The sequence below is a fragment of the Cyclopterus lumpus genome, chromosome 22 (genome assembly GCF_009769545.1).
Source record: "Cyclopterus lumpus isolate fCycLum1 chromosome 22, fCycLum1.pri, whole genome shotgun sequence".
Taxonomy (NCBI): Eukaryota; Metazoa; Chordata; class Actinopteri; order Perciformes; family Cyclopteridae; genus Cyclopterus; species Cyclopterus lumpus.
The window spans coordinates 7,396,928-7,422,938 of NC_046987.1; the positions used below are offsets into that span (position 1 = coordinate 7,396,928).

A 26,011-nucleotide genomic window follows, 5' to 3' on the forward strand; every position below is an offset into this window, starting at 1 on the left:
CCTAATTGCCCCTGTTAGACATCAACAGAGGACTCCATAATACTCAAATGGCTCATTTTTGTGCCCAATGTTTTGAGCCAGTTGATTAGAAAAAAGGCAACAACACAAACAGTGTGCTTACAACAAGCGATCATCATCAGCTTTACGAAAATGTACTCGCTGTCAAACGTGTGTTTGAACACAGATGCAATGCAGATGTGTTTATCCCAGTGAGTTACAGCGATAACTTCAGCTGGTTAAGGCAGCCATGTATGTGCTCGGGAGCATGTTGCTGTTGGACCGATCCTATCTGTCTGTCACCGACCGGAGTGGCTGGACAGCTGTTGTAGCCAGTGCGTGCTGTGAGTGGATCACCGGGCTGTAAGGCATGAATAATAGATGCTGTTTATGAGTGTATGTTTTCCATCTGACCCCTGGGTCTACAGCGAAAAACTGCAAGCAGGCCTCTTAAGGAGCTGAAGGGAAAGCGGGAGAGCGAGAGAGAGAGAGAGAGAGCGAGAGAGACAGCCGAAGCTCGCCTGGAGGAGGCGATGGGTCATTTAGTGCCCAGGGACCCCCCATCAGCCATCAGTGACATGTTCAATCAGGGCCTATAGTGTTATACACAGAAAAACACACACTTCCTTGCTGCTGCCGATGCTGAACAGAGTGCTGCTTTCACATAGACTGCAGCACTGCAGCGGTTATGTTCTATATTGAACCCTGGTGTCTACACTGAAGGCTTTTCCACAGATGTTAACCTACAAGCTATGTAACGAGTTTTTAATATGTCCCTGACTCGTTTCACGTGGCCGAACACTGGATGTGCTCAGCTCTTGCACTCCTGAAGCGGGGAAGCACGCTTAGTGAGGAGAGAGATATTTGAGGCTCCGAGTAAAAACCCCTGCGGGTTCCCTTCGGCGGCAAAATTAGGATCTACAAGCTGACTAATGAAAGTCAGGTCTCTGGCACAGGACAGTGGGGTTAACCTGCTTTGCCACCAATTAGGTAAGGCAGCCCAGATTTGCTTTAGAGGGCCTCAAGACTCAAACTACTGCTGGCCCGATGGGAACCCTCTCCTAATGATACAGGGGTCAGAGAATGTGTGTGTTTTACAAGGGTGGTTACGGTCTGTGGGTCCTGACTGTATTCTCATATGTCGAAAAGGCTTTGGTTGAGGATCATAAGGAAAAAGCAAGGGTCGTCACAGCCCCTGTCGCTCAGGCTGTGAACTTCAGTCCAGCCTCGAGACACTCTGCAGCCTGTCAGAGCTCTTTTTACCTTCATCTCCAATGAATGTGACTTTGTTGTGAGGTTTGATAGTACAGTTAAGTGTAAGCACACCCCGTGCTAAGAAAGACCTGTGGTTGGAGTGCCACTAGGTGGCATGGTCACTTTGAACACACACACACACACACAGACACACACACGCACACACACGCACACACACTCACAAACCACTGAAAAATCAAAACCGCAGACGTCCATATGCATTGTGACATTTTTTCGTATACACAGCTTGATAAGTAAGGCGTTTTTATACGTATCTGATAGATGAATAGATAACAGCTGACACACACGAGAGGTACAACAACATCTGGACAGAAGCTGAAGTTCCAGAGCATTCTGGGCAGACGCTGATCAATGAGATATTTGAACAATAACACAGAGATAAAGCACTCGGCCTATCTTGGGCCTTTGCACAAGCGACATTATGTATTCATCAGAGGATGTTATGTCTTCAAACACGGCATAGTGTGATTGTAACCTGCACATTCAGCAAACTCAGTCGGCGATTCTCGGAAAGAACTGCTCCGATGTTATTTCGGTGCTGCGTGAAATCACTAAGAGGAAGAGTGATAAATAAGAAAGATAACGGTTCACAGTATGATAACTGTATGTACTGTATGCGTGTGTGTGTGTGTGTGTGTGTGTGTGTGTAAGGGTGCATATCTGTGACCATGCCTGTGTGTGATCACAGTTTTAGCCTACTGAATAATTCAGTGTCCCCCCAGTGCGAACACTGACACTAACTGAGGGGAGTCATTAAAGATCCATGAGGAGATCATTACAGGCCGCTGCCCGGCCCTCTCCTCTGCAGCCGCCCCCGCCTTCACCTCCCTGGGGCGACTCCCTCTCCAAACAGTGGGGCCTAACCCCTCAACATGAGCTCACTCTCCCGCCCCGGAGCTGCTAGAAGGGCTGGGGGGGGTCAGAGGTTAGCCAAGCAAAGGCATGACCCACTGCACTAATGCACTTGTAACACTTTAAAACACTTTGGCGAGAGTTAAACAGAACACTCTCTCAAGGAGGACCACACAGAGGGCCCCGCTGGCTACTCTTTTCTCCTTTCCCCCCCCTTCACTCACTGCTTGGTCTTGTTTCTTTGGCTGCTCTTACGGGCCAAGGTTAGAGGAAAGTGGGAATTGTGTTTGCCTTTCTTTTCCATTTTCATCAAATCCTCTTTTGTTTATTCTATTCCATGTACTCATAAAACAGCACAGACAATGCTGGTGGCTGGATTCAGAATTAGGGAGTCAACTATTATGTGTAACTGATATATAACTTGTTTTTAAAAGTCCCAAATGAGCCAACCACCACACTAAACACATCATACGGCGTCCTCGACCTGCCAGTCAACAATTCCCTCACATCAGAGGTACCCCAACCAACTTTGAAATACGCTTGCAGCAGATTTGACGGACCTTCGATCTGATCACGTTGGTCTGAAAAGCAAACTTTTCCAGAGATTTGAGAAAAGGTGCATTCTCAGCCGTTATTAAAGGGTGTTGGGGGTTAGCGGCGGGTTGTATTTACATATTCTCATTATGGGACTGGAACTGGGCATGTTTTCAGTTTCAGGAAAAGGTTGGAAAAGCTTTATCAGTACAATTTGCATCATCCGGTCTACCAGGTTAAGATAACACGATGTAACATCTCCTCCTCCATTTCCTTGACTGCAATTGTGGTTATCTGTCATTATTGTAAAAAGCCTCTAAAGAGGTCAAGCTTGTGTCATTTCTTTTCAGATAGCTGGGGTCAGAGGGTCAGCAAGCCACCAGAGTGGCATCTGTCATTTGACTGATGACCGATGCCCCTCTTCCCACCAGGAAGCAGAGGTGTGTGTGCTGGAGGCTGTGGAGAGTGTGCGGTTAGCTGGCAGGTCAGTGGTCTGGCTCCAGCTACCACGGAGCTCTCAGGCAGATGTGGCAGCCCAGAGCACTGCCTGATAGTGGGCATTATCATTTGTTAAGTGCCCCCTTTGCCTCTGGTCAGGAACACTTAACACTGCCTGTGGTCACTAAATGCTGCTGGACTGCCGGTAGCAAGGTAAAATATTCATTGTCGTGGAGTGGTGGTTTTCCTCTGCACCATCGCTAAAAGCCTGGCTTGGTTTTGTGTTTTTAACCAGGGCCCTAAAACCAGGCCGCACAGGAGTGGCCTTTTACTGGACAATGTAATGGACCTCAATAGAATCTGCGTACCTCACCACAAAATCACAGGTATAGAGAAGATTCAGCCACAATGTGCATGGAAGATCTGTAAAATATAGGACAAATATGGAAAGAACTGTAATTGGTAAAAGCAGCATCTCTAGAAAATAAAATAGTTTTTGTTCAGTAGACTTGACATGACAAGCAACCTAAATGTGACAATTTGCATGCTTGCACTGAATCACAAGCGGACGTAAACATGGTTCGCTTGGTTGGTTTAGAACAGATGTACTTGTTGAGGGGGAATTTCAAACTCCAAAAGTCCAAGAGAATACACAGCGAGCTTTGCTTTTCCCTTTCTCAGAGAAAGAGTGAGTCACCTGCGGTACGCTTGCATTTGGAAGATGTTGCCGCTGGTACCTTCATGGTTGCAGTCACATCTCTGACAGCGGGGGGGGGGGGGGAATTCTCAGAAGACCCTAGCAGCCTGTAACGCCCCTCTAACCAAAAAAACCCCTGCGTGGCATTTACAACGGTGTCAATGCCCTGAAAAGACTGAGTGAGTGCACTTTCTTGTTGCTGACTTGTTCCGTGTCTGTTGCGGCTCCTGTCTGCAGCATTGTTGGACCTAAAGTCACACAGCAGTTGGAGAGACCCTCCATTTTGTTTGGTTTTAATGGGGTTGACAGAGGAGCTCCCACCTGTGGTGAGTCTGGCATTTAGCAGCCCATAAACTCCTTGCTCTCTCTCAGCCATGTGCACACAAACACACTGCAGTTAGTATCAGGTGCTTGTTTCCAAGCGATCCGTCTCCAGTTTTGTCTTTGTCCCAGCTCGGCTGCAGCCGATGGGGTCTGAGTACCACAGAGCAGAGTTCGAGGCGAGGGTGGTTTCTCCCCCAGTCGCCTCTGACTGACTCTCACTCTCGTTCTCGCGGCGAGCTGAGGCCTTTGGGGTTGTGGGGTTGTGGGGTTCTGACTGGGGAGCTCTGCCCCCAAGGGTGCTTGGTGGCATGCTTGGTCAACCTAGGCGCAGATCACAGGAGGCTTGAGGCCAGGCAGAAGCCAGGCTGTGGCAGGTGTGGCTATGGGATATGGGAGGAAACAGCCACATGCATATAGCCACATGCATGCTGTTGCAAGATGCAATGCCTCATGTGCTCTGCAGACATAAACACAGTCATAACACTATTCATCAATGAATCGTAAGAAAAATAGAGTGTTGGGATGTTGTTCTTTAAAGATGACTCATTGTTCATGCACATGTCACAATAACGCTACAGAATTTTAAAAAGTGTGCAGGATGAAAAGGCAACTGAAAAGCATGTAAAGGCCTGTGTTGTCAGACATATGTTGCATTTATTACACAGTTCAATCATAGCTCGCAGAAATATAAACATAGATATAAATGAATATATATAGATAGAAACTGAAAAAAAACCTAGTGTCTAATATCTGATGCAGACAAAAAAAAAAGTTGAGGATGAAATTTCAGCGGTGTTTTCCGGAGACATCAGGCACGAGCCAGACAACCACGAGGACCCACAGGAGTGAGTTTGCAGTTACTTTGAGATTATTCACCCAGTATATGAGTGATCATTTGTCATGGCAACCAAAATGAGAAAAATGAAAGCTGACCATTAAAACCTCACTGAGGGTCTGAGTAATGCATGTCAGGAGGCGTCACCTCTTTGCAGCGTGACTCAGAGCAGCCATTCTGGGAGGCGGTATTAAAACCTGGCGTGAGCCTCTTTCGGTTCTGGCGAATTCATCGAATAAAGACTCTTTATACTGAACGAGTGTGGTTGATAACTTTAAAATCACCCACACACTTCCAACCCCAGCACACACAATTACAAGGAAATACATGTCACAGTTAAAGACGGGCTGAGGTTGCTGTGGTTTGCGCAGACCAGGTGAGACCTGTTTCCATGACGGAAGACGGACACAGTGACAGCAGAGCTGCGGGCTGACTCTCCTCACGTCAGGGACGGCTGCTGGTGGACTTAAGTTTCTCTCGAAATGTCAGACAATGCACGACTTGCTATGAAGGTTGCACCAACAACATGTTTCTGAGCAGGGTGGGAACGCAGAAGTATAGCGTCTCTTTGCTGCAGACTGCCAAATCTATATTTTTAATCTGATCTGTTGACTCATTCCTGATGCTGATTCCTGCAGACGTGGCCTCTGGTCGTAGGTGTCCCCACTGTCATCACTATGAGGACGGCGTTCCCACGCTGGCTGACCGTCTGCGCAGCACAAGGGACGAGTCACGGTCTTTCTCATGAAACCACGGCGATGGCCATCAAAAAACCAATAACTTCCTCAGGGCGCCGGCTCACTTCCGCCTTCTGCATGTGGGGACCTGCCGTTGCCATGGTTCCCGGGCCAGCGTTTGCGTGCGAGCAACTTAGACAGCCGTCTGGTGTTTCACGCACACATAACAGGAAGGCGCTGGTCGTACTTCACAACCGTTTCTCACTTCTGCCTTCTTGATTTGGGGAAGGCTGCGGAGACGTGCAGACACAACACACTGTGAACAGACTTGGAAGCTTAACCCCTCTCCAAAAGAAATTATAAAAAAGAAACCATACAGCCGGTGTGATGTGTAATTGTGATGATTCATTTTCCTTAGCAGTTCCTCAACAGACCAAACTGAAACTAACAACTCTCACAAATGGCATGTTTGGCCTTTAGACACAGACAATGATATGCATAATTGTAGAAATGCAGCAAGTATCTAATGACTATACCACTGCTTTGTCTTGTGTGGCTACATGGGACCTTGTCGCTGAGCCTGGGCCAATTGCAGACGTGGGTTTGAAAGCAGGTCTACTTTCCTCATTAGTATAATGGAAACATCCTTCTAACGACTTTGTGACAGCATCAAGTGTTGTATGTGGTGATTCATATCTATCTCTCCAGGTTGTTGACCGTTGGCTTCAACAACTCTGATTATGTAAACTTTGAGTCACTCCACTAAACTTGTGCAGCCCGAAGGAAACCAAACAATTCAAAATGTTGGCTGAAGCTCTTTAATTCTAGTTTACCAATCAAAGGTCACAGGCTCTCAATGAAGGGAGGGAAACTGCTTGAACTTTTAATATGAAAAGCCTTCTGCAGGATTAACAATCACAAAGAAATATGCACTCACTGATCAACTTTGACCTTAGGCAGTGGCGGCTGGTAGAATTTCTTTTTGGTAGGGCCATCCAATCAATTTCAACCAAACATCCCAGTATGATTCAGTGCAAAACATGCATTTCTACTTAAATATTTAACACTGACATAATATGGACATCTTATTCATACAATTAACATATATATATATATATATCATATAATAATATTCAGTATAATATGATATATAAATACCATATAATATAAATATACAATATAAATATATTATAATAAAATATAAATATCGTATAATATAAATCATATATATATAAAATATAATAGAATATGTTTATGTATTAAGATGCCCCTATGAACCTTGTTAGGGTTAAAGTGAGCCTGTTTTTCTCCACCTCCTCATTGTGTTTCTTCTCCTCAATCCTGCCCGTCGTCCAGCTGGTAGTGACGTTCACTTTGCCCAATATTACATTACATTACATTACATGTCATTTAGCTGACGCTTTTATCCAAAGCAACTTACAATAAGTGCATTAAACCATGAGTCCAAACTCAGAACAACAAGAATCAAGCAAGTACAATTTCTTCAATAACGTTAAACTACAGAGTACTATCAGTAAGAGACATTTAAGTGCTACTAAAGTGCCAAACTACAAAGTGCTATCAGTAAGGGACATTTAAGTGCCACTAGAGTGCTACTACAGCGCTACCTTCCCTATTCAAGGTATAGTCGAAAAAGATGTGTTTTTAGTTTGCGACGGAAGATGTAGAGACTTTCTGCTGTCCTGATGTCAATGGGGAGCTCGTTCCACCAATGAGGAGCCAGCACAGCAAACAGTTGTGATTTTGTTGAGTGTTTAGCTCGAAGTGAAGGAGCTACAAGCCGATTGGCAGAAGCCGAGCGAAGTGAACGGGCTGGGGTGTACGGTTTGACCATGTCCTGGATGTAGACCGGACCCGATCTGTTCGCAGCACGGTACGCAAGTACCAATGTTTTGAATCGGATGCGGGCGGCCACTTGGCCAAGTGATCTTCTGGGCCAAGGACGTGCAGGAAGTGCAGGAAAAGCATATATTTTGGGCAGATATCCTATTTTACAAATATTACCTGGTATATTCCATATGTCCAAAACACTTCCAAATATTATTAATATTATTATTATAATTATTTTATTATTTTATTTGCCATGCCCCGTGGGCCTTTATTGGCCTGCCGCCACTGACCTTAGGTCAGAAGGGCTAAAAGATGAGACACAACCACAGCTCTCGTGTTCAAAGCACACAATGAAGTTTGTACTTCTCTGAAGAGGAAGGAGAAAAAAAAGGAAGCTGCTGAAATATCAGGGTGCCAAGTAAGTAGCCAAGTGTAAATGTTAAGCAACCATAAGAGTAGCCCTGTTCAGTGGCAGTGGGAAAGTACATAGCATGTCTGTCGCATGGTTAAGTCTTTCTCAGAGCCACAGAGAGGCGAGCTATACTGTAAACTCATACCGGAACCCGTCTGCGGCCTGAGCTGTGCCAAGACAAGTCTTCCCCATGCCAACCTGTCTCTGATTTCACTCAACAGGCAGGTCTGCACTCTGCACATAACAAACAAACCGAAAACACATTCACGCACGCACTCCAGCAAGGAAACCCTATCCTTCAATATATCTTTATTTTATAAGCAAAAAGTTTCAAATGGTGAAAGGTCGGCGACATTCCATCATGAATATTCTTTATATTATGGCTTATTTTGACGGAGGATTCGGGTTTCAAATGATGAATATCGCTGTCAAACTGAAAGTTGAAATGCATATTTCCTTCTTTTCCATTGTTTAACTGTATCACTGGTGTGACAGCAGCCTCAGAGGAGGACACAAAAGAGCCGTGAAATGTGAGCAAATATTAGCGTTCCAGCCATTATGCGAACACATATCTTGTTTTGATGAATGTGCAATGTGCGATGTGCAGTGGGCTAATGTTTGTGTACGCTACAATCAAACCGAACAGTTTCTACTGCAGCAACAGCTCACACGCTGCTTGTGATGCAACGGGAGGACAAGTCATTCCCATACGCGCATGAATCACGACTGTGACGGCTTACTGTGAGATAGGTTGACGTTGCAGTGGAAAAGTGTGTACGGGTGGGCGTGTGTGTGGGTGTGAAGAAACCACCTTTAGCCTTTTGCTAAATCGTGAGGTACAACTGAACAACGCAAGTGGAACGAATAACTGTTTACGTGCCCATTGTGAACAGTTTCAACTTGTGTCTCCTGATGCTTCTCACTGAAAGGAATATGACATTTTCCAATCAACCAAATCGGGACTGTGACAATGGCTAAATCTGTGTCCATGTGTGTGTCTTCGTGCAGGTCTAAGAGCTTCATCTGTGTGACTCAGATAGTGCATCGTGGTTTGTGTGAGGCTGAAGCCTGAAGAGAGATGACTCAACTTAGCAGAACCTCGCCAGGAGTTCTGGGTAAAGAGGTTTGGCTAACCAACACCGTGAGAATGTGGCAACATGTGTCCTGTTCTGCGGCAGCGTCGGCCTCCTTTCTGGTGTCTCTTTCTCTCTCTGTGCAACAAAAGTGTCCCGCTGCTTCGTAAAGTGCTTACGATCAAAGTTGTTTGTGTGATATTGTAGACAAATATTCTGCCTTGTATTTAATCAGAAGAATGGGGAGTCATTTGATGTTCTCCTGAGTGTGGTAGTGCATCACTCATCGGTAGAAAGCCTAAATTTCCCAAAAGACCCCCCCCCAAAAAACAGAAAGGCAATTCAAATCCAAGTTGTAGCCACTTATCAGACACATGTGACTCAAAATCATTCCTGATTAGTGGGCGATGCCTCATGATGAGCTGAAATTTAGTCACAATCAATATGAGTTAAGTATTTCACCACATGATTAAAGCAGATATTTACACGGTGTTTGAGTGCTGGTTACCCAAGCTTTATCATACCATTGCTATTGTCATGTGCCCAGAGGCCTGCTTTCAGGCCTTTTAGACCGCAATCATATTCACCTCAGGCGTCATGTGACACTGTGTGCCGCCATAAGTCCTGAGGCAAGGCTGCGGGAATGGCGGAACGCTATCTACTCCCACTCCCAACCATTGTTTGCCTTTGTAGTGGGCCCGCTCCTCATGTGGCTTGAAACGGGGCCTTTGATAAAGCCAGTGCTACATCCTCTGATCCGTCACTGCTGCTGTGTTTCTACAGCACAGGTACACTTGGAAATGACAGACGCAGTGGAGACTGCAGACAGAGGACGTTGTGTCTGCAGCTCAAAAAAGGTATTAAGAAAGCTGTACGAATCGACGGATCACACTCATATGCAATCAAGTGACAGCGGAAACCAAATCCCCCTGTTCTTGTCAGGAAATGCGCGTCAGCCTGTGAGCGATATAGAATAGACATTATATTCACGTTATATTCACGCACGCAGATAGAAATATGGAGAAAGAAGAAAAAAAAGAGGCTGTCTTTTCTCGGTTGTCTGCACAGCAAGCAAGCCACCAACCACAACCACAAAGCCCCAGTATGTCAGCAAGCACCTGGCTGTACACCCGCTCTCAGACAGACAGCAGACACACATGCAGCACTCTGCACTCGAGTACCAAAAGATGCACACTTTGGCTTTTCTTAAGTCTTCTCAGGAAGAAGATGCAAAAAACACCTGTTTCCCTCAAAGCATTGCCATATGATATATATGTATATAGGTGGAGCGATGCATGGTCTCACAGCTTGGGTGTCAGTGTGTGTTTATGTATATCTGTGTGTGTGTGTGTGTGTGTGTGTGTCTGTTACAGAACAACCCAGCAACCTCTAGACCTATTTTCAGCGTTGAGCGTGGGAAACAACATCACAAGTGTTGTGTTCAAAACCGAGCGAATGCACTAAAGTGCTGCCATGTGTTTCATGTAACATGTAAATATAGATGCATATTAAATCAAACACTCATATAAATAATATGTCTCTCTCTTTTATAATGGTTATCATGCATTCTAGCAGTGAGGCATTTTATATATTTGAAGAATTTTCTTTGTTCCCAAGCTGCCACACATTTAAATACAGACAGGCAGCTGTATGGACAGACACATGCGTAGACATCTGATAAACAAGGTATAGCTGGTATAGATCGTAAGATAGATACAGTAGATACAGTGGACATGTTTGCCAGTGTTGCAATAATGACACACACACACACACACACACACACACACACACACACACACACACACACACAACACACACTGGCTCAAACCAGGATGTCTATCTCTCTCATGTACATATTTACTCATCATTTTGATTCATAAAGATTCCAAGTACAAAGAGTTGCTCCTGGTGACAAAATGTCTTTTTCTGGTTACTAAGTTATTCAAAAAGCACCTAAGCCCTGCTGAGAGTTCCGGAGAGTTCCTTGAGCAGAGGAGAAAATGGTGGAAAGACAAAAGAGGGAGGAGAAATATGAAATTAATGACTGAGTTAATGAAACGCTGCTGATTAGATCGTGCCGGGATAATGTTTGTGGTCGACCTCATTAGAGATGCGCCATAAATGAAAGTGATCACAACACTAATATATTTGGCAACTGGAAAAATGTGACAGTGTTCACTGGTTAACAGATTTTAATTGCCAATCTACAAAATGATTATAACAACTATCGGCATGTGAATAGGCTACAGCACCAGTCGGCCTGCAGCTTACTCTTTATTCAGCAGATAATAAATAATATTTAATAATGACAATTACGCCATCTCTGAATAGAAACAAAATTCTGAGAATAGCCCTATCGATGTTGCTGTCCATTCTATGCCCATCATCATGAAGAATGCTTTAAAAAAAAAAGTTTCATCAACCAATCACACCTCTTTAAAGGAATGCGTCACAACTTGGGGTCAAGCGCACTTCCTCACTAAGGTAAACGTTTCTGTTCAAGCCTTGTTGCTCTGAGAGGTTTCCTCCATCCCTCCTAAGCCAGCATCCTCGTTCTACATGTTTAGGCCACGTTCGGAGCGCTCTGAGAGCATCAGGAATGGTCCTGACTCACCTCCCTCTGCATCACTGTATAGCTTGTTATCACTGTGAGCAGTTTATATTCAAGACCAGAGGTGTTAAAACCACACGACCAGCGAGGATACTCACAACTTTCTCATTTCCACTTTGGTCTGCGCCAGTTAAGCTCTGAAACCCCGAGCAGATGTGACAATCAACGAGTATCATTTATTTACGTAAACCGAGCCTCTGACTGTGCCGCCTGTTTAGAGACGTTTTAGCAGGCACATGATCCCGTCTACTCATTTATTATTGCTGCATATGAACAGCAATGTTTAGTAAGAACAGAGTGTGGTATACATACAATTTAAGTCATCGAAGACAATGGGCAGACATTTAAATATAAACAAAAAAATACATTTAAATATTAAAACAAAGGCTTCTAACGTGCCTAAACATGTTTAGGAGTCCAGGCTTAGGAGGGATTTAGGAAACTTCTCAGAGCAACACTGAGCAAGGAAGGGACAGCTCAGTTCAGAGTTGCCTTCCCTTTCTATTAAAGATGCAAATCTTAAAAGTCACTTTTTAAACGTACTTTTAAAAAGCCTTAGCATTTCTAAAAAAAACGCTGGGCTCTGTAGTTTGATGACTCAAACAGGACTATTTTATTATATTTACTGTTTACTGAGGGGATGGTGTACAAACATTTCTAAATGTTTTCATAGGAGTGAATTTAGACAGAACAAAATAGAGTCCGCACACTGTTCTCCCGTGAACATGTATTTAATTATTAAGTGACACTTCCAGCGTAAATTGGATCCAGTCCTGTTGTTGATGCATTGAGCCGCATGCGTTTCCACCTGTGAATAACGGCGCTCTATGCGAAGGCCCGAGGAGCCGCTTCCGTATCAAACATCCGTCTGAGCGGGAGATTCATTAGAGGCTGCCTCGAGCTGCCCTTTGAACCCACGGTCACTAGGTTGCATATATGTCTCGAAAGTGCGGGAGAGCAGCGTGAGAGGCCACGCGAAGCAGGTTTGTGCAGCGTACCCACTCTGCTGGTGTGCACCCTCGAGCCCCACCAGTCATCCAGCCTGCCAGCAAGTCCGGGGGGCCTGGGATGCATTAGAGGCCGGGGGAGAGGCCGCCCTGAGTGGCCTTCATTAAGAGCAGCACCCCCCCCGCACACACGTGCGCGCACACACACACACACACACACACACACACACACACACACACACACACACACACACACACACACACACACACACACACACACACACACACACACACACACACACACAAAGGAAACACTGTATGTCTCTCTCAGAATAAAAGCCAGCCCTGGATCATAGATCAGACACATGTAGCGTCTGCTGAGTCTGGTTCTCGACTAGTGAGGAGGGCCCGCCAGAGCTGAGGGGTTAAGCTGCACACACACACACACGCACACACACACACACACACACGGACACAGCGCAGGCACGCATTGCAATGGATGGATGACAAAGAGCAAATATTAAAGAGCACAGAGGATGAACAGGGAGGCAGGGAGTGTGTGTGTGTGTGTGTGTGTGTGTGTGTGTGTGTGTGTGTGTGTTTGGGGAGTTGAGACAGTGTTAGGGGCCATCAAGAGTGCCCTGTGTCAGCATCACCTCATAAAGCATCCTAATGGACGTCGCCCCTATTTGTCAAAGAGAGAGACAAATGAAAGAGGGGCAGCGTGAGGGAGGGGTGAAAGAGAAAGTGAGAAAGACATTTTGGAGAAAAATGGAGTGCGCTATTATGTTACCGGCTTTCAAAAGACTGTAAAAAGCTTACGCACATATGCCTACATTTACAGTTACGCGGACACACACTCGCAGATACATACACGCAGACACACACACGCAGATACACACACGCAGACACACACACGCAGACACACACACGCAGATACACACACGCAGACACGCGCACAGGCTAAAACTTAGCAGTGAATTTCCTGAGCCCCCCTCCCCCTGTTCTAGGTCAGCAAAACCCACCGAGGTACTGACATGTGTGGGCTGACAAATGAAAGCAGGTCAAGCACACATGCACATGCACGCCAAAATCAGTAGCAGAGTGATGGTTTAAAAGTATGGTTTCGATGTTGCCCATGAGTCACGGAATTCTTGGGGAAGACAAACATGCCCTTCATGATTACTTGCTGGTAATGAAGTGGATAGATATCCGCTTCATATGCAAATTTACATAATGCAGATGCATTTTCACCAAATTTGATGGCAGCAGCTTTAAAGTCACTTTAGTCATGTGTTCGATTTTCTTTCATTTGAACACCGTCGCAGGTAAATTTGGGTCTCACAGAGTTACAGTTATCATCTGAAAATAGATCCGTCAATGTGCACAGGAGCATGATTCAAAATTGACGGAGAATACAAAAGTTTGGATGGGTAACACCAATATTTGTATAAATAGTTTGAGTTAAATTTTTGAGGTGTTAGAAGGAGTTTTAATTATTATTATTTTTATTTTTTTCAGATGTGAACAAACAATAAACCGCTCTGCTAATTTTGAGACCTTTTATCATCCAGAAATCATAAGAGTACATTTGCATTAAGTACACGTTTGAGGTACTTTGAGTAATTATGTGCCACTTTCTACTTTACTTTACTTTGTTTTACTGGTCCAATTTGCTGATGATATTTCAGTAATTATATTTATTCTAAATGTAGGGCTTTAACTGCCTGCACACTGGACGTATGAATGTTTCACACAGCGACACATGCTCACACGCACACAGTGTCTCAGTAAACCACTGTGCATCTGCTGGAGAGGAACATCCTGCCCCACACTAGCAGGCTTGTCTGTCACATCCAAAACCCACGTCTGAACCACAGCAAACACGTGTGCGCAACACACACACATACACACACACACACACACACACACACACACACACACACACGGATCAATGCTGAGCGACAAACTGACATTGCAGCATTCCACCTGTGTTTGCTCAAAAAATCCCGATGATGCACTGAGGTAATTGGGATCAGTTGGGTTTGTGGCAAGACCGTGGTCTGGTTGGGGCTGAGCTGTGTGTGTGTGTGTGTGTGTGTGTGTGTGTGTGTGTGCGTGTGTGTGTTGAGCGTCGGGGCATTTGGGGTAACTGAGGTCTCGGGTTTACGGGTGCTTTTATGTGAGGCTGCAGCACTTCATCCTCCAGCTGCTCTGTTGCCGTGATGTGGTGCCTCTGTGTACCTCAGAGCTGAGTGTAAATGAACCACTCTGGTGAAAACATCTGGCGCTCAGTGTTTAGTTTGATTTATGGCGCATCTTCATGATTTGATTTTCAGACTGACAGCAACATGGTGCAGGTTGTGTTGTATCTAATAAAACAGACTAAGGGAACAGAGTAAATCCCAGAATACAAAAACAACTCAATGGATCAAGTTGACTCTAAAAGTAAAAAAATACTTTTTGACAAACATGAATTAGGTTTGCTTGGAATAAATGCAATTCATGCAAGTTAACTCGCCTTAACTTGACACTCAGGTCTACGTGTCACTGACGGCAGGTGAATATGGGCCTGTAGATTTACTTTGTCACTGCATCGAACAGATCAGTGTGTGGATGCAAAACAATTTTCGCCAGCTAAACTCAGACAAAACTGAAATCATTGTCTGTGGCCCACAGAAACTAAGAGAAAGTGTTATCAGTCACCTTGAGACTCTCTCTCTAAAACCTAAAAATCAGGTTAGAAATATAGGGGTAATATTGGACTCAGAAATGAACTTTAATAGCCACATTAAATCAATAACATCAACAGCTTTTTACCATCGAAAAAACATTGCCAAAATCAAAGGAATAGTGTCTAAACCAGACTTGGAGAGACTAATCCATGCGTGTGTCTCCAGCAGGTTAGACTACTGTAACGGCCTGCTCACTGGGCTCTCTAAACGAGCTGTAAGACAGCTGCAGTACATCCAGAACGCTGCTGCTCGAGTCCTGACTAGAACCAGGAAATACCACCATATTAGTCCAGTGCTCAGGTCTTTGCACTGGCTTCCTGTTGCTCAGAGAAGAGACTTTAAAACAGCTCTGCTTGTGTACAAATGTCTTCATGGTCTTGCACCAAAGTACATGTGTGACATGTTAGAGCCATATGAACCATCTCGGGCTCTGAGAAGCTCAGTGGTCTCCTGCTGGCGCCCAGAGTCAGGACTAAACACGGTGAGGCTGTGTTTCACTTTTATGCTAAAATCTGGAATGTGAGACAGGCCTCAACTCTGACAATATTTAAATCCAGGCTTCTATTTGACAACTGAAAGTATTTTATCTGCACTCTTCGCTTTTAATATAATTAATAGATTATTATTTTTATGGAATTATTTTATTTGTCTTTTTGTAATTTTATGTAGCTGTAAAGCACTTTGAATTGCCTTGTGTATGAATTGTGCTCTATAAATAAACTTGCCTTGCCTTAAAATACTGAGTTGAAACAACTTCTATTTTGATATTTGTGCAGCTGTTTCCTCAACCTGCTATGGGTTATAATTTGATAAGATTGTCAATAATTGGTTAGAACAGACAGGTTATTATTTAGATTTAATATAATTTAAGTTGAACCAGCTCGTATGTTTTCCAATGTGGTTATAAAGCTTTCTTCCTTCATATGCCACTGTCGCTTGGACAATAATACCTATTAATAGATAAATATGTATATCAGACAAATCTTTTAGCTACCAGTGGAAAATATAAAGTGTAAAACACAGATTAATTAACTTCACTTCTTGGAATACCTTAAATCAAAGAGAAACAAATGAAAGACTTAAATGATGGCACTAATCTATTTATGTTGTGCTGTGTTTCATAAGCTACACAGGAAGAACTATGTGACAGCCATAACTTGTGGACTAAGCCTACACAGCTCATTGCCGGTGGTTGTGAAGGCTTTGAATCGACCTGCTGTAAAGGAAGCTGGATGCTCGGTGTCTGTGTTGGCTCGATATCTGAATAACAGGAACAGCTTGGTTTTACTACCTGTAAACATGGTCAGTGTGTATGAGGAGCTGCAGCAGGTGCCGGAGGCGCCACACGTCGCTGTGACGGTCCATCGCAGGCCCACGGTGCTCTTGGTCCTGCCACAGGTTACACCGTGCATCCTCGGGAGCTCTGGCGTAGTTGTGTGGCGACACGGCTCCCCTCGTCTCTGTGTGGTGACCACAGTCAAGTCTCCATGTCTGCTGGAGCCAATAAATAAATAATGGGCCTGGTGATCACTTCCAACCGTGATATGCGCGCTAAAACCATCGCATCTGGGAGTGCCTCGCTTACAATGACAACAACAACACAGGCACATGTAGACACACACACACACACAAGGATCAATGCTGAGCCGATAACAGTGAAGTCATTTCTCGTATGGCTTCAACTTTCTTAAAAGTTGCGAGTGACCAGTTTATTTCAAATGTGACAAGCTAGGAATTTACACATTTTATATATATATATATATATATATATATATATATATATATATATATATATATATATATATATGTATGTATACTTTTTATTTTTATATATATATATATATATATATTTTTTAAAAGTGTCTGTCCTGCATCAATATGAGTTATATGCAATGTTATAAATCACAAGAATGGGAATAAGGTGTACTGAGAGCGGACAGGGCCATAAGTCAATGGAATGAGCAGTGTAATGTGATTAAAAGAAAATGGTCAGTATGAGGTGTGAGTGAGCAGGTAGGACATTGGACCCGTGTACGCAGAACCAAAAAAGCAGACTCCCGGGGCCTGTCCTCGAGGCAGGCAGGACCATGGTGTTTGATGCAATGACGGCCACTTCATTATAAAAGCCTCCTCAAGTCCCACGCTGCATTCCACGTTTATAGGGAACACATGGGGAAGCCTGCAATTTTTAGACCACAAAATAAGCCCCTTTGCAGCTGGACGTGCGACCGCACTGGGTCCTTTTTGCCTCGCGAGCCACACCCGAGAGGCGTAGGACCACTGACAGTGATTAAACCACCACAGTTTTCTCAGCAAAACAGGAGTTATATTAAGCTTAAATACAGGGGCTTGATAAACAAGGCTTGGGCAGGGGAAAAAATAAAAAGAATTGAGTGAAAGACGGCCACAATGATCTTCAGACTATTTTCCCCTCACGGTCATGGGCAGTGCAAAGCCATGAGATACATTTCAAAACATGAAGCAGATGTTTACCTAGACAAAGAAGAAAAAACATAGAGCGGGCCCGAGAGCGGAGAGAAAAAGTCCTCGACTGCACCGCTTTCTTCAAATGTCAAGTTTGGACTACACTACAATGGAGCCAATTCCTGTTCTTGCACAATGCTGTGGGACGGTCCTGCATTTGTTTAGCTTTTCTCTATTCCTCATTGAAAATCCAGACGCAACGTCTCCTACCACAAATGGACAAAAATAAGGAAATTGACAATAATCTGAAACAGTCGGCACTTGTGAAAACAGCCAGTGGAGGAATACACTATACCTAGATTATATCTGAGAAACAAAACAACATGGATTATTACCAGCAACATGTCACACTTGCACAAACACATGCACGTAAAAAGGAAAAAAACGATTATAAACTAAAACAACCACAGGCCCCTGTGCTGTTAAACCAGCATGTTGCACTCTCTCTCTCACTCTCTCTCTCTCTCTCTCTCTCTTTCTCTCTCTCTCTCTCTCTCTCTCAAGTGAACCCCGCTTTCTAAGCAAACGCAGATGAGACCGCACCAGATCCCAGCAGAGGCCCTCCACTCCAAATGTAGCCGACCTGAGGAGAATGTCTTCAAACTGACCCATTTGTATCTAAAGCTGAAGAAGGACTCAACACGAAGGCTCAGCCATCGTGTCCGTGGTGGCCCGACAGTTTCCCTGCACGACAGCCGTACCTCCTGCTCAGCAGAGAGTCACACAGCTGTAGTCTCCAGGCTGGCAGACCAGGGCCGAGGCCATGTCGGGAGGCAGCGGAGGTGTTAGAAGAGGAAGCCTCGCCGTGTGTGAGGTTAAGGCAGAGGCCTGTAGTGGCCGCGTGGACGGACTGATAAAAGCTCTGGGGCCGCGGCTGTGGCCTCAGCGTTCGGCCACACTTGCCGACACGCCGTGTCATTTAGCCCGCGCTGCCGCCTAACTCAACGACAACTGCTCATTTACAGGCCAGTGCGGGCTACCAGCAAGAGTAGCAAACTCTCTCTCTCTCTCACACACACACACACACACACACTCAGAACATGGTACTGTATATACACATACAAACATATGCTGTGGTCCGTGCAGTCCAGCAATTAGCAGAGGACAACGTGGGCTGACATCCATACACAAAGCAGTCTGAAGCAGTAACGGCACAGAACCCTGCACACAGCAACTCACACACACACACACACACGCACACACACACACACCTACGCACACACACACACACCTACACACACACAGGTTTCTAAGGAACGCATTCGGGTCACATGAGTGACCAGACGGTGGTTTGGGCCTGTTGTCCCGTGGCCAGACATGGTCAGTGTGTCACTGAGAGACGGGAGAAAGGAGAGAGGAAGTGTGGCTACCACAGGTTTGCAAATGCCAGTGATTTGTGCACTAAAACACACGCACACACACACACAGGATGGCATAAACACGTGCACACATACTGAATGCTCGTAGTACTGCGAGATTGTCCGGTTATCAGTACCACAACAAACAGTTTGTCTCTCCTCAGTTTGTCCGACTGCTCGTCAGTTGTGTCCTGTATGAATCTGATGCATTGTGAATCATTTCCTGTTTCACTCACAACTGCAGGAGAAACATTCAAGTAAATGGAATAAAAAGTAGAGAGAAAAGAAAAGGCAGTAATGGCATGAAGTCATGTCTGTATGAGCAGGAAATTCACCTAGAAAAGAAAAAAGTGTGAAAACCACAATCAGGTTAAATTGCCGTGTTTGTCTTTGTGATTTCTTTTTGCAATATGAAAAAAAATACACTCACCTTTTAAAAGTACAATAAAGTAATAAATTTGTTCAAGGGGGTGGGGGTTGTTTTTATGAAAAAAAAAAATATATATATATAAAAAAAAAAAAAAAAATCCAATATAAAAACAGTTTGAGAGAGAGCTAAAGGAAGAAAGACTGTACGTGAGTGATGGAGGACATCGCCTGAAAGATGCATAGGCGAGCGACCGGCAGTGCTGCTTCTAATGAGGCAAAGATTGCGACACTATCAAGCGGTGAGGGCGGGTGGAGGATGTGCAGGCCCAAAACCACTGATTCTTCTGTGAGTCAGACAAACAATAAAACCAGCACAGGACACACATGCTCAATGAAGAGCACACTCGGTGCCCTTCAGCAGTTAGCCCGACACTTTCCTGCCTCCCGACGCTTGAAGCCACAGCTATCTCTCAATCTCTCTCTTTCTGATTCACTCCTGTTCTCTCCTCTCTTTTTTCAGCGTGTTTGGCTCGACACATTTGAATGCCTCTCCAGCTCTTCTACGGAGGTTTGCCTCTGGGAGCCGCAGCCCGGTTTGAACTCAAAAGAAAATAGAACGTTTCCAAAAGTTGGGTGACCAATAAGAAGCGAGAGCGAAGACGGCGAGTCAGAGAGGGAGACGCATGGAAAGTAACAAAGCAACGCAGAGGAACCAGAGAAAAAAAATAATAAAGCAAAGACGATAGGAGTGGGAGGGAGGGTGGGAGGGAGAGGCCCGGTGACCTCACGTGACGTGGGCTCCACCACTCACGGAGGGGAGTGTGTGTGTCTCTGTGTGGAGGATGGCGAGGAGGATGCAGATAGACTGTGGCTTTTTAGCCTTTTACTAGCATTCACGCTGCAGTCAAGCCACCGCCGTCGTGGAAGAGAAAGAGAAAGGCAGACCACGCTATCCAGCTCGCTGGCTAACCTCAGACCCTCAGCCCGCTGTGTGATCGAGGACCACAAAGCCCAGCCCTCCTCCGCCGGCCCCGCTTCCACCACCCTGGGCTCCGTTCTCTGGGCCCCCCTCTCATCTCCAGCCCTGGTGAGTCCACCTCCACACCTGGAGACCCAAATGCTGCCGTTGCCTCTGATGGGACAGTTTCTTCTTTTTTTTTCACATTCTGGAAACTGCCATCTCTCACAGTTTCTTCTTTCCTTTCCCCTTCTCCTCTCTCAAATGGTGCTGCCGCTAACACATGCTGCTGCTCCCTCTCTCTCTGCAGGCTTGTGGCTTGGGATTCCTGCGGTGGTCACAAACCCTAGATTCTTGGTTGCAAACGGGCTCCGAGCTCCAGGAGTTTTGTCCTCTCTTCTCTCTCTGACTCTTAATCTCATACTTGTGTGTTTTCTTCTTTTTTTTCTCCTCCAAGGTCAGTGGAGATCGCTCCACACTGTTCTAGCTTTCCTTGAAATGGCATCAAACAGCATCTTTGACTCCTTCTCCAACTACAGCAGCAGTCTACTCAGAGGTGAGTGCTGATTACCCCCCCCCCCACCTCCCCTCCCCCCTCTCCTCCTCCTCTCTCCCCCATCACCATCTCACCCTCTGTCCACTTGTTTTGAATGTGCAGCGTTGTTAGTTTGACAACTTGTTTCGTTTGAAAAAAGAAGAAAAAAAAAAAGAAGAAAAAAAGAAAGAAAATGGCAGCATCGTGAACACGTTGTTGTGTGAGAGCCGGGTGCTTCTTGAATGCATTTGTCTCTCATGTCCACACACACTCGCTCATGTGCTGAGGGAGCTTCACAAAGGAGGATCTGATTTGCACAGTAGCCCTCATCTAGTTGACTGATATGGCCCTTAAATGCCTTCGCCTTCTGCGCTCCTGTGTTTTCTGTAGGCTTGATGGAGTAGCGCCATAATGGGATTCTCACCACAGACATTCATTATCAAGTGAAAGTCGGTCGCTCTCTCTGTGAGAATACGAGCTCAGAGCCTCCATGTGACTGGGCCCTTTACTGGAACACGGCAGGCAATACAATAAAAGAGCAAAGAGGAAAAAAATAAAACATCTCTCACTCTGCTTTACTTCCAGGAGGTACTTTTGGTCTATGTGGTGAGGTGAGTGCACTATACTTGGCGACGCTCAACGCCAGCCTCAACGAGGAAGCCATTTGTTGCCATGGCAATTCCAATCAGACGGCTTTCACTTGCAAATAGCGCAGCTCTTAAGTGTGGAGAAGAAGGTCGAAACTTGTACCTGATTCAAACTGTAATACTTTGGGTTTATTCCTGTAAGTGACGATAAACACAAATATGAAGTAGTCCGTCTGGAACTTGGCGGGCAGAGGGACTCGGTTGTTCCCACTGTGACAGCCACCGAAAGACAGAAGGAAAAATATAAATCTCCTTCCCAAATAAGGCCTTGTTGCAGTGTTAATTAGAGACAACCACAGGAGAAGCACTACCAGCTCCTAATTGTTTGCAGAGTATATTTTAAAATCTCTGGAGCCTCACACACACACACACACATACATCTGTGCCTCACATGAGAACAATCCTCTGATATCCTCCGTGGAACCGCAGTGACAGGGGATGATGTTCCAGTGTGCAGCTTCTACAGACACCCAGGCATTTATAGTTTCCTCCTGGCTCAGGCTCAGGCCCTTTGCCTCCCCCCCCCCCTCTTTTCTTCTCTAGAACCACTGGATCTGCATCCCTTTATCTCCTCACTGTTTACAGATCAGCGCGTGCCTTCAGGTTTCATGCATGCCGTCTATCAGGCTTTAGAGCCGTCCTAACCTCTAACGTAATGTGCTTTCGGCCGCCTGATTTTGATTTTGAAGCCTGCACCAGTGCAGCGAGACGGGATGTGAGACAGTAGGTCAAGAGGGGAAAAAGGAGACAAGCATTTAAAGCTGTAATCATCCATTGGAAATCATTAGTGAATATGCAATATCCTTTTACAATTCGTTCTGTCAGGAGACTGAAACCGAACTGCGGGAGAACAAAGGCCAAGAGTCATTAAATACGGCAGTTCAATCTGAAAGTATTTCAAATCGGGACTACCTCATGTAAGCAAAATACCCCAGTGGTTAGTTTAACAACTTGCATTACACAGGCAAAGCAATTTGGCAAGGTCTCTATTTTTTTGACTCAAATCAAACTGAAATTAAGAGGAACGGTTTTCACAAAATCAAGGACACTGTTAAATGTCTGGCTTCCCGAGCTCTGACTTTAATACCGTGCGACGTGAAGCTTGTGGAAATAATGTATCATCTCTTCAGAAGGCAGGAAACACTGCCGTAAGCAACATCTCGCTCATTTGAAAAATCCCACCGAAAGGAAATACTTTTTCAATTAAAAGTTCCTGAATTCAAAATTGTAAAATGTCTCATTCAAATAAAATTCTTAACATCTTTCTTTGAGTCGTGCAAACTTGTAATTTGACGTGTTTCAACAACAACAACAACAAAACACAAGGGCAACACAAACACGATGCTGTGCTGTACGTTTCAGCCGTCTCTCACAGTGCAGACAGAGATCACATGTAAGCATGTGATGTGCAACATCAGATGCACTTTGCGTGAGAAGCGAGAGGACGCCTCACCTCAGAAACCTCAGTCCTACGCTCGAGCTCAGGGAGAGACAGACACACACACACATATGACACGTACACAACAAGTCACAAAGGGAGCAGATGGAGCGGCATGTCGTTCTCATGGCGTCCAATTCGGTACTGAGCACAAGAAAAAAGCTAATAGTCTGCTATGGTATGTTCTGAGAGAAAGAAAGAGAGACGGAGGAGGAGAGCTTTGCATCAACGAGACGTTAATCTGATGCAGACTCACAGTGCTGTGAGTAGGCAGTTGACTGATAATAACCACAATGAGGCTATACACCTGCTAACCCTCACACAGCAGCACAGCTATTTAACCAGAAAGCAGTGTTTCTCTGACACTTTTACACGTAAAAAAACAACAAAAAACAGTAGGCCACAAAAAAGAAGAAAAAAAGCCGGACTTTCCCCCTGTGAAGCAGAGCCGTATAAACTTTACTGAGTTTTCCGATCCTGACATACTGGCGGTGTTTGTGTCAGGTGGGCTACCTGGTTTATAGCAGCTGGGATTGGGCCGCCGTGTTCCCCGCAGGCTGCTTTATACAGGGGTCCGTTTTTGTTTTTTTTAGACGCTTTTGGGAGCCGTCACCCTTTGTGGTAGAGAAAGGGGCTCCTGGTTTATTAGGGTGGGAATGCATTTTATACGTTTGGCTTAAAGTGCCGCATGAATGGAAGTGAGGGCTTGTGTGTGAGAAATGCGCCGTGCCTCACCACAGTTGTAGCGAGGTTATTTTGGAGGATTCGGGAGGTGGTCTGGTTTGTTCTACGAGAGAGAAAGCCTCAGAGACACATGCACAGCGTGAGAGAAACGCATCGGCATGAATCATTCACAGGGGATAAAACTCGAGACCAACTTCAAGAACCGCTGACAAATAAAAAGGCGATATACAGTAGCTCAAAAAAGAAAGAAGGCTATAAATTAGACAGAACACATGGCTGGCCTCTGGGGAATTTATTAATAACAAAGTCATATGGTGAAGATACACCCCCCCACACACACACACACTCTTAAATTATGCTTGATTAGAGCCCATTCCAAATCCTGCTGAGTGTGAGGCCCCTGAGTGACGCCGAAACATGAAAACTGGCTGAGCTATGGGATGGAATCTGTAACCAGATATTCAGAGTTTCAATATTCTAGAGCGAAAGCAAATAATAGAAAACTCATGACAGCCACAGAGCGGCACAACCCTGTCTCCAATTTAGCAGAGTATAATATCTATTTATAAAATTGAAGGCATATTGGATGGGGGGAACGCTCTGGACTTGATTAGGGCTGTAAACGTTTTTGGAGGTACTTATTTACTTTTTGGTCCGTCTCGCCGTTTTCACCGTCTGTCAACACGCATTCATGGGGAACACTTTCAGGAGTTGCCACAGTCAGATGGCTTCCAGGTAAGAGTGTGCGGAGGGGCGTGCTGATTATGTGGTCGACTAATCCCCAACCTGCCTTCGCCCTTGTACACTTCTGGCTCAAACCGCCGCGCTCGGCTCTGCGTTGGTCAAGGTTAAAGTTGCGCTAAGTGTAGTAGTAAATACAATTTTCTGGTCGTCGACAAGCAACCACATGGGGCCCGGTTCTTTTCAGCCAATCTGACGTTATAGATTCATGATGTGCAGATTTCTCTTACACAGTGGGGGGGGGGGGGGGGGGGGGGCGGCATCCAGCCAGTCAGGTAGACAGATAGGTAGGCAGGTAGGCAGGCAGGCAGGCAGGCAGGCAGGCAAGTAGGCAGGCAGGTAGGCAGGTAGGCAGGCAGGCAGTCAGGCAGGCAGGCAGGCAGGCAAGTAGGCAGGCAGGTAGGCAGGTAGGCAGGTAGGCAGGCAGGCAGTCAGGCAGGCAGGCAGGCAGGCAAGTAGGCAGGCAGGTAGGCAGGTAGGCCAGTTGGCAGCCAGGCAGGTGGGGAGATGGCTTGGTGTCTCCCCTTTTAACAAAGTTGACCCAGATTTAGTGTTAAACTCTGTGATCTGATTGTGCATGGCAGCGGTGAGCGCAGCATACTCAGAACACATCCTCTGTGACTGTGCACTATGGTCCTGCATAATAATTAAAGAGTGGCGCTTGAGAACCCTACGTGTGACATTACTTTCGTCATATTTGGACATTGTGTCCAAATATGACGAAAGTAATGTAAGAGGAATTCATAACGTCTAGACCAGCCACGTTAACTGGGAGCGTCTGATGTGAAGAAAAAAAAGAAATCGAAACAGGAACAGACTACATGCTGGCAGGAAAATATGCAGACATAGAAAACCGCTTTCGTAATTGGATAACGAGGTGGAAATGATCACAACATAAAATTATTTTGCTCGATTTGTTAAAAAGTACATACCGGACGAGACTTTTTCTATGACTCACTTCTTAGCGGTTAATTTGCTCCAATTCCGAGCTGATAACATTTCATAGAAACCCTTACGGTAAAACGATTAAACCCACATCACTGTTATAATATTAGACTGTTCATGATCTCATGCGTCCTGCATGGCGGACAACTAAATTAAGGAACAGCCTTTCTCGCAATTTTCTGTTTCTTAATTTTGTTTTAAACCTACGCCCTAAACCACAGGCTAGCCCCACAGCTTATTACATGGTAAGGTTGGGGTTGCAGAAAAAAACACGAGTATTATTGTAAGCAAATTTATGTATTATTAACCTAAATTTATGCAGCAGTTACGCTGGTATATGGAATTTGCCTGCAATTTTCGGCAAAGCTGGGAATAAGGTAAACAATTCAACGTAAAACCTGAAATGAAACATTTGTGTCATCACAGGTTTAGTTTGTTTTAGTAACTCTGGCTACAATTAGAGAGAGAGATGTGACCTGAGTTTGACTCAGATGAAGAAGACTTATTGTTTAGACCCCTCCCTGTGCCGTTAACCAGATGTTGTCAACAACATCCTTTCTGTTGCAGCGAGAAGGAGGAAAAGCCAAAGCTGCC

At 45.1% G+C, this 26,011-nt stretch overlaps 1 protein-coding gene across 3 annotated transcripts in view; it reads left to right on the forward strand.

Annotated features, from left to right (window-relative positions):
• Positions 1-20,345: 20,345 nt before the first annotated feature.
• Positions 20,346-26,011, forward strand: part of runx3 (RUNX family transcription factor 3) — a 47,016-nt gene continuing 41,350 nt past the window's right edge. Inside the window, exons 1-2 of one of the 3 annotated variants that reach the window (XM_034525416.1) lie at positions 20,346-20,556; positions 20,885-20,983. In XM_034525416.1, the coding sequence (XP_034381307.1) occupies positions 20,926-20,983 (58 nt within the window). In that variant the 5' untranslated portion in view covers positions 20,346-20,556; positions 20,885-20,925. The remainder of the gene's footprint in view (positions 20,557-20,884; positions 20,984-26,011) is intronic. The other 2 variants (XM_034525415.1, XM_034525414.1) reach the window with 2 other exon arrangements.